The sequence below is a fragment of the Bubalus kerabau genome, chromosome 11 (assembly GCF_029407905.1).
Source record: "Bubalus kerabau isolate K-KA32 ecotype Philippines breed swamp buffalo chromosome 11, PCC_UOA_SB_1v2, whole genome shotgun sequence".
NCBI classification, from domain to species: domain Eukaryota; kingdom Metazoa; phylum Chordata; class Mammalia; order Artiodactyla; family Bovidae; genus Bubalus; species Bubalus kerabau.
Window position 1 is genome coordinate 66,308,272 of NC_073634.1, and position 9,591 is coordinate 66,317,862.

Below are 9,591 nucleotides of genomic sequence, written 5' to 3' on the forward strand. Positions count from 1 at the left end.
AGAAGAAATTGCTGAAGTCAGATTCTACAAATCTGCTTGCTGGTTGTCCTTGTGACCGTTCATAATAAAATACCACCTCTTCTCACCTTAAGTACTTTTCACTAGTGCTTTTCCAAAGGTTTTCCCAAGCTACTAGGTTATTTTACTAAGAGATAGCCTAGAATATAAATACAGTAGCCCAGGTACTGGCACACTCCATGCCATAAAAATATAAAAATGATTTCTGGGACTGATTCTGTTGAGGTCATTAATCTAGAACCCTTAAAATAAAGGATGGTTTGACACTCTACTTAAGAATTACTATCCCTGTCATTTATTAACCATTCTTCTTTCTTCCCTCCTGAACAATCGTTCTCACTCCCTCTGCTTCTCCAAATCAAATGCTAATAATTCCCTTACTGGTTTATTCTCTATAAGGTCTTTCTGAACCATACCAAGCAACCACAACCCCATAACTACTTTTAAAATCTTGTGGCTCCAATCCATGTCACACATCTGGAACTTGCCGTATCTACTGGTATTTAACATATATAATATCTATTTTTTTTGTATTCCATTATAAATTCCTTGAAGATAAAGGATATATTCCTAAATTTTACTATGACTGGAAAGCCTTATACAATGATGTACCCTGCTCTTACAAGTTTACCAAATCCTTTTACATATACATTTCCCCGATAGGAATAAACACTGTTATCCTATTTTACAAAAGGAGAAATAAATTCAGACTCTATACATGTAGCAAATTTAAGAAACTCCCTGAACAAAAGACAAACCTCTATAAAATGGAAAATCCATGTACTTTACTGTTGCCAGGACAACTTCTAAATTCGAGGCCTCAAGTTCAACTCTGTCCAACTATGCAAAACCAACTTTGTCCTTGCAGCCCTTGATAAAAAACTGCCAGCATAGCAAACAGGACACTATTAGAACACTATCTTCAACTTCTTAAAGTATATAAAATTTTAATAAAGTACTACAGCTTCTGTTTATAACAGAAAGGGACATTTCGGCGTCAAACCACAGTATTACAAAAGTTGAAGTCAGAATGCATTTTGCAAGAGCCATGTGACACACACATGACAGTCAGCTAAACCCATGGGTGTACCTTTCAGGGGAAATATTTAGCAGTAATTGACCAAAACAGCAAATAAACTCAACATTTAGGTCAAAGACTGATCTCTGCTTTAAAAAATTCCCCATCTCCCCCCAAATCCTTCTGCAACGGAGGAGGAATACCAATTAAATCTCCTTCAATTATTCACTAATTTCAAAATGCAAACCGTAGAAGGATGTTTTTAAGGGCCATTAAGGAGAGCCCAACAAAGTCTTCCTAAGGAAAGAAACACCGGTTCCCAGGAAAGGTGACAGGTGTGTCACATCTGCTGTGGTGACTTCTTGAGGAAGCAAGAAAAAGAAATGCATTAACTTTTCATGACACGTCACAGAACCTCATTCCCTATCTGCAAACCTTCAAGTAGGTAATTCAAAACCTACAGATCTATCAAAGGGCCCATTCGTTTTTCTTGCAACTTTACGGCAAAGCCTTGCTTTTATTTGGTAATATCACAAAGATGTCCCTAGGTTTGGTGCTAGTGTTTTGTTTTTCCCTTGACCTACACAAGGCAAAAGGACTTCGGTGTCCTCTAAAAAAAAATTCTCACGAACGCCCAGGTTTTTCAGGAAGGCAATAGGTCCGCTGAGTTCGTAAAGAACTCCAGGAAATGACTAAAAAACAGAACTAAAATTTTTAAATCGATTCTCACCATCTATTCATTCCCCGTAATCCCATGCAGCCCTGAAAAGCATCCATATTACCTGCAACCTGGAGAGGAGAGTGGAAGAAATAGCCAACAAGCTCAAGATTTACAAGTAAAGCTGGTTTCCACCCCGAGGGTTCTGACAGCTCGGCAGAGCGCGGGCGTAGGGTCTGACAATGCCCTCTAAGAGAGTTGTCTCCCTTCATCCCCACCCCTTAAAAAAACTGGCCCTCCTTGAAAAGTCACTGCCTCCAAGAAAAGCTACCCCTTCCTACGGCCCCACCACCGATTCCCGGACGCCCCAACCCTCTTCGAGGACTGCCCCTACACACCGGCCCGGCACTCGGGCCAGTACTACAACCAAACCGGGTCCAGGCCCAGGCGGCTCACCCCTCCGGCCCGACCCCTCCCCTCGACCGCCCCTCCTCCGTCAGACAATGGGGCCCGACTCCCAGCCGCCAACCTCTCCTGACCCGTCACCCTTACCTCACCGAGGCCGAGGCCCCTTCCTCAGCCCTCCTCGCCCCCTCTAAGCCTTCCCAAGGTGGCCCAGGGACCCAGCCGACCGGTGTTCCCCTGCACTCACTATTCGGGATTCATGCTGGACATGTCACTGCAGCTGCCGCCGCCGCCACCGCCGCCCTTGCTGCTGCAGCCGCCGCCCTGACTCTCCGCGCCACGGGTAGTCGAAGGAGAGGAATGAGATAGGCTGTTCCAGGAGAGCAAACGTCTTTACCCCACTCCGTCCCCTTAGAACACAATCAGCAGCCGCCACCACTCAGCTATCGCTTCCACCCAAAATGGCCGCCGGCGAACCAGGAAATAGGAAAGCCTTAGACCGAGGGGCCTTTACACAGCCCAAAGGGCGGCCGCACCGCATGGCATGCAGGGAAAGAGAGTTGCGAGCGCGGCTGCGGGCGCTGGGGAACCACGGTGCAGGGCCAAGACCTGGACTCAGCTTCCCGCCAAGCCCCGCGCTTCTGGCGCACGCGTACTTGAGGGGCTGTCGCTCGCCCCATTCCCCCCTCTCTCAACCCCCCCGCGCTCCGCCCCTCCCTCCTCCCCTCCCCGCTGACTCGCTGGCTAGGACTTCGCTCGGACTCCCCCTAGCGGATTGGCTAAGGCCGAGCGGCCCTGGTGATGTCATCAGTGAGACGTGGCAGCCGGGCGAGTCAGCGCCCCACGGGGGAGGGGGAGGGGAGGGACAGAGGGCGGTGCCGGCTGCTGGCGGAAGAAGGGGGTGGGGATCCCGGGACCCTGCGGGCTGGGGAGAGAGGGGTCGGAGCCCGAGGGACCCTGAGAGCCTAGGCGGAGGGAAGGAGAACTAGGGGATCTCGGCTCTTGTGTGCCTTTTGCTGGTCTGACCTGCTTCAGGCTTGAGCTTCCCCGCTGGCCCCAGGATGTCCGCTCTAAAGATGGAAGAAGACTCGAGGGGCCTCTGCGGAAAACTTTGGGTCTCTGGAAAACACGAAGCCTTATCTTTTCCGTTCTCTGCCTCACTCAACCAACGCCACTGGGTCTGGTCATCGACCAGTGTTGGCACGACCATTTAATTTTTTTATTTTTTACTATTCCCTTTCCAGCCCTGCTCTGATCACCTCAGCCTGGATATTGCAGCAGTCTCCGAGTGGACTATCTGCCTCTGCCTCTGCCTCTACTCTGCCCCAAGCAATTTGCACTCACATCCAGATTTATCTTCCTGAAACATTTCCATCTCTAACCCCACACCTTTCAGTGCCTCCCCATTGCGTGGACAGGACACAACCCTGAGCCAAACAAAAATTAGTAATCTTCCTGCCCTGGTTCCAGCCTTCGAGTTGAAATGTACTTATTTTTAGTTGCTATTTAATTCTGAGCCATTCTACAAGATTGGAAAGTAATAAGCAATAGTGCAGATCATTACTGTATAATGCCTGGAAACTCCAGAAGTAACATGAACACACTTAAAAAAAAAAACATATTAACAGCTCTTTTTAATCAGCTCAGGAATTTAAATCTCCACTGAACTTTAACATTTTATCTTGAGTTAATTACAAAGGGCATGGTATAATACACTGGTCAAAGTTTATCTTCCAACTTGTTCTTAGAACCAAGAAAATTATCTCCAAAGCCTGATTGCAAGATCACTTTAAATTCCCATAACATCAAAATATGGAAGGAAAGCAGTTTTTGTTTCTACCTATTTACCCACTGTACCCCTTTAGCACACAAATACAACACATGTGCTTTAGTTAACCACCTCATCAAACTGTAGGCTAGAATTCCTCTTTATCATGTTGGCTTCTGAAATGAATGTGATCAACACATCAGGAAAATACCCTGAATGGATCAATGATAGTCATCAAAAAGTGTATTTTATCCTAGACTCTCATCTCTTCCTGCTTACTGTGATTGCACAGAAGAAAAACTCAGAAAACCTCTGAAGAATTCATCTTGAGCCAAAGATAAAAAAATTTAACCTGTTACTGTCCTTGAAGGTATACCCATAATGTTGTTGTTATTTAGACCCTATGGAACCCACCAAGCTCCTCTGTCCATGGGATTTCACAGGCAAGAATACTGAAGTGGGTTGCCGATTTCTATTCCAGGTGATCTTCCAGACCCAGGGATCAAACCCACATCTCCTGATTCTTTACCACTGAGCCACCTGGCTATACTTTCTTTAATTATTTATGTCCTTTCCTAACAAATAACCAATCACTTTTAACCTAAGTGCGAGAGTACTTGTGAGAATTAAACAAAGTTATATTATATATATATACTTTATAATATAAACCAAGTTTATAAAGTATATAGTACAGTGACTTTGAGGATACTTGGTAAATAATAACGACCTTTCTCCCTGAAAGTTTTAAATGTACCTGCTGTATACCATGGAGAAGGCAATGGCACCCCACTCCAGTACTCTTGCCTGGAAAATCCATGGACAGAGGAGCCTGGTAGGCTGCAGTCCCTGGGGTCGATAAAAGTCGGGAACGACTGAGCGACTTCACTTTCACTTTTCACTTTCATGCATTGGAGAAGGCAATGGCAACCCACTCCAGTGTTCTTGCCTGGAGAATCCCAGGGACGGGGGAGCCTGGTGGGCTGCCGTCTCTGGGGTCGCACAGAGTTGGACACGACTGAAGCGACTTAGCAGCAGCTGTATACCAAAGACAGAATGCTTTATATCCTAGTTGTGATGTATTAATAGAATGCAAGGAGCTTAGAGGCAGTGGTGCCTAGATGTTTCCCACCCCATGGTGGTGGTTTACTTGCTAAGTCGAGTCTGACTCTTGCAACCCCATGGACTATAGCTTGCCAGGCTCCTCTCTGTCCATGGGATTCTCCAGGCAAGCATACTGAAGTGGGTTGCCATTTCCTCCTCCAGGGGATCTTCCAGGAGGAAGAAACAGGAATCAAACCTAGATCTCCTTCATTGTAGGCAGGTTCTTTACCAACTGAGCTACAAGGCAAACCCATACTACACCTTGTATGTCATTTACATTGACTTCCTTCCCCCAAAAGTGTCAGTTTTGCTGATTCAGACCTTAATATATTTTATTTTAGTAGTTGATTGGTTTATTTTTGGATGCATGGGTTCTTATCCGCGGCATGCAGGCTTCTCTAGCTGTGGCACGTAGGCTCCAGAGCATGTGCACTCAGTCATGGCAGCACTGGGCTTAGTTACCCTGTGGCACATGGGATCTTAGTTCCCTGACTGGGTGTTGAACCCACGTCCCCTGCATTGCAAGGTTGATTCTTAGCCATTGGACCACCAGGGGAGTCCCAATATATTTTACATGAGGTGCTTAAGAGTAGTTACTTTTATAGTTCAGATTAATAACTCAATAATTCATTAAACTAGCATGAGCCCTGTTGATTGCCCCTATTGTTAACTCTCCTAGGGCTGTATGTCCATTTGCTATTTGGCTCATTCTTTTCTTTCTTCCTTTTTCCCTTCCTTTCTTTTCCTATTCTTCCCTTTTTCTTTTATTAAATATTTATGACCTGCCTTGTAATAAATATGCTTGGAACTATAAGGAATACAAAAGTGAATGATAACAGTTCTCTGTCTTTGAGATAACAACCTATTGAGAGAAAGATGTGTATACAAACAAGGCTTAGAGGGGGAAATACAAAAATAAATTTAAATGATACAATGTGTATAGGGACAGAAATCAGAACAGTGACTGCCAGGAACTGGGAATGGGATGAGGGAATTGTTCACAAGGAGACACAAGGGAACTTTGGGGTTTGACGGAAAGACTCTATTGCTTCATTGTGGGGACGGTTAGTTACTCAACTATATATGCCTTGTCAAAACTCGTAGAACTATACACCTAAAAGGGGTAAATTTGATAGTGTATAAATTATACCCAGATTACGAACCTGACCTTCAAAAATGTTATGGGATGGAAGTACAGAGGAGGGAAATAATTTCAACTCAAACTATTGGGAATGCTTTCATGAAGGAGGTGATATTTGAATTAAGTCTTGAAAAAGAATAAAATTTTAATTATTGGCAGAGATGGGGGAGAGGGAGAATGACAAAAGAAAGTGAGCACAAGCCTAGAAATGTGAAGACACCCATGTGTTTAGGGAATGGTAGTCACAGGTTCCATGGGAGATGAGGTAGGCGATATTTAGATTAAAGTGAGATGGTGGGGAGCTCCAAATGCCTGCTAAAGAGTTTCAACCTTCTTCACTAGGCAATGGAGCACCGAGAAAGTGTCCAAGAAGGAAAGTAAGGAGACTACCTCAGTATTCTAAAGGGAGCATTCTGGAGTTCCATGGAGACTAAAGGTAGGGAGATTAGTTAAAAGGTAGATTCATTTAGGCAAGAGATGTTGTGTTCTTTACAACAGAAACAGACTCAGACATACAGACTTGTGGTTGCCAACAGGGGTCGGGAGTAGGGGAGGATGGATTTGGGGACTTGGGATTAGCAGATGCAAACTATTATATATAGAATAGTCCTACCATATAGCACAGGGAACTATATTCACTATCCTGTAACAAACCACCATGGAAAAGAATATGTAAGATATATATGTATATATATCTGAATCATTGTATATCTGAATTTTTCTATACAGCAGAAATTAACACAGCATTGTAAATCAACTATATTTCAATAAAATAAATTTTTAAAAGAGACTGATGGTATGTTCTATAAAACAGAAGGGAGGGGCAATTTCAGAGAGGAGAAGATAGAATCTGAAGGTGTGAAGGGACATGAGGGGCTTAAAGTGGCCCAGAGATATCCAGTTTAACTGACAGCTTGGGAACAAGGTCCCAGCCAAGTCAGGGAACAGGGGAAGAGGGGCTTGGAGTAGTGTAGAGAAGGAGGAAGACAGGCAGGTCAGAGTTAAAGTTGCCCTGGTGTGGAAGTACTAGAACTACCAGAAATTGTCCCCCTTCTGAAAACCACACACACACAGAGCAGATGGGAAAGAATCTGCCGGCAATGCAGGAGACACAGGTTCGAGCCCTGGATCAGGAAGATTCCCTGAAGAAGGGACTGGCTACCCACTCTAGTATCCTTGTCTGATGGGCAGCAGACCACCAAACAGTGACTATGACCTTTTTGGTGTAAGTTTGGCTTTGGAAAGTGCTCTGAAGCTTTTTTTTCAGTCCAGCCACTTAGCTGGTCATCACTGGCTGTTGCGGAAAATCCACTTTTCATTGCATGTCACAGTCCAATCAAGAAATAGTTCATTGTTATTGTGTAGAATAAAAGAAGATGACACTTCAAAATGATGATTTTTTTTCTTAATTTGCGGTCAGTTCATGAGGCATCTACTTAATGAGTTTTTTCACCTTTCCAATTTGCTTCAAATGCCAAATGGCCACAGAATGGTCGAACTGGAGTTCTTCAGCAGCTTCTCCCGTAGTTGTAAGAGGATCAGCTTCAGTGATTACTCTCAGTTGGTTGTTGTCGCCTTCCAATGACCGGCTGCTTTGCTTCTCATCTTCAAGACTCTTGTCTCCTTTGCAAAACTTCTTGAACCACCACTGCACTGAATGTTCATTAGCAGTTCCTGGGCCAAATGCGTTGTTGATGTTGCGAGTTATCTCCACTGCTTTACAACCCATTTTGAACTCAAATAAAAAAATCACTCGTATTTGGTTTTTGTCTAGCATTTCCACAGTGTAAAAAGACATATACAATAAACAGAAAGGAATACATCATTAGCAAAAAACATAAAGTAAAAAATGCATGTTAAAATGATGTAACTACATTTATTTAAGAATGTAACCCAATATCAAATAGCTAATTTCAACAATGCAAAAATCACAATTACTTTTGCACCAACCTAATAACTTCTTATTCTCGTATTGGAATTCTACATATTCCTAGGTCCCAACTATAACCACACCCCTTCCTGGCAGCCTTTCCTGTCCACATCAACCTAAAGGGGGTTAACCTTTGCCCTCTTGTTTACCTCAGCTCCTTTTTTTAGTGCTTTCATAATGCCTCCTACAAAGCTGTCCAATTCAGAAGCCATGATCCACATATGGTTATTTAAAATAATTAAAAGTAAGTTGGAACTTCCTTGTTGATCAAGTATCTAAGACTCTGTGCTCCCAATGCAGGAGGACCCAGGTTCAATCTCTGCTCAGGGAACTAAATCCCACATGCCACAACTACAGATCCTGTACGCGCCAACAAAGATCAAGGATCATGCCACTAAGACCCAGCACAGCCAAATAAATAAATAAATATACTTAAAAAAATAGTAAGTTAGGACTTCCCTGGTGGCACTGTGCTGTGTTGTGTTTGGTCGCTTAGTTTTGCCCAGCCCCATGGCAATGGCACCCCACTCCAGTACTCTTGCCTGGAAAGTCCCATGGATGGAGAAGCCTGGTAGGCTGCAGTCCATGGGGTCGCTAAGAGTCGGGCACGACTGAGCGACTTCACTTTCACTTTTCACTTTCATGCATTGGAGAAGGAAATGGCAACCCACTTTAGTATTCTTGCCTGGAGAATCCCAGGGATGGGGGAGCCTGGTGGGCTGCCGTCTATGGGGTCGTACAGAGTCGGACACGACTGAAGCGATGCAGCAGTATGGACTGTAATCTGCCAGACCCCTCTGTCCATGGGGATTTTCCAGGCAAGAATATTGGAGTGGGGTGCCAAGCCCTTCTCCAGGGGATCTTCCCAACCCAGGGATCGAACCCAGATCTCCTGCATTGCAAGCGGATTCTTTACCATCTTAGCCACACAGGGAAGCCCAAGAATACTGGAGTGGGTAGCCTATCCTTTCTCCAGGGAAACTTCCCAGCCTAGGAATCAAACCAGGGTCTCCTGCCTGGAAGGCAGATTCTTTTCCAGCTGAGCCACCCAGGTGGCACAGTAGATGAGACTTTGCCTGCCAATACAGGGTACATGGGTTCAATCCCTGATCCAGGAAGATTCCACATGCCACAGAGCAACTAAGCCTGTGCATCACAACTACTGAGCCCATGCTGTAGAGCCCATGAGCAGCAACTACTGAGTCCTCTCGCCTAGAGTCCGTGCTTGGAAAGAGAAGTCACTGCAATGAGAAGCGCCTTCTCCCTGCAACTAGAGAAAGCCTGCATACAGCAATGAAGACCTGGTGCAACTAAAAATAAAACAAATTCATTAAATTAAATTAAATTTTAAAAGATTAAGTTAAAAATTCAGTTCAGTTGCCCTATCTACATTTCAGATGCTCAACAGCTGCATGTGACTAATGCCTACTTTATTAGACAATGCACATTGTAGAACATTTCCATCCTCATGGAAAGTTCTATTGCACAGCAATACATATCATTAGTTATAATATTTCATGTATATGTTTTGTTTTTCCAGCTAGACTATGAG

General features: G+C 44.4%; 1 protein-coding gene and 1 long non-coding RNA gene across 3 annotated transcripts in view; one reads left to right on the forward strand and one right to left on the reverse strand.

Moving 5' to 3' along the window:
• RAB1A (RAB1A, member RAS oncogene family) overlaps nucleotides 1–2,722 on the reverse strand; it is a 29,195-nt gene extending 26,473 nt beyond the window's left edge. Inside the window, exon 1 of one of the 2 annotated variants that reach the window (XM_055540480.1) lies at nucleotides 2,347–2,722. In XM_055540480.1, coding sequence (XP_055396455.1) covers nucleotides 2,347–2,369 — 23 coding nt within the window. In that variant the 5' untranslated portion in view covers nucleotides 2,370–2,722. The remainder of the gene's footprint in view (nucleotides 1–2,346) is intronic. The other variant, XM_055540479.1, reaches the window with a different exon arrangement.
• Nucleotides 2,723–3,019: 297 nt separating this feature from the next.
• Nucleotides 3,020–7,709, forward strand: LOC129622473 (uncharacterized). Its single transcript, XR_008700001.1, has 3 exons — nucleotides 3,020–3,584; nucleotides 6,452–6,545; nucleotides 7,598–7,709. It is a non-coding gene; the product is annotated as an uncharacterized LOC129622473 (long non-coding RNA).
• Nucleotides 7,710–9,591: the final 1,882 nt, after the last annotated feature.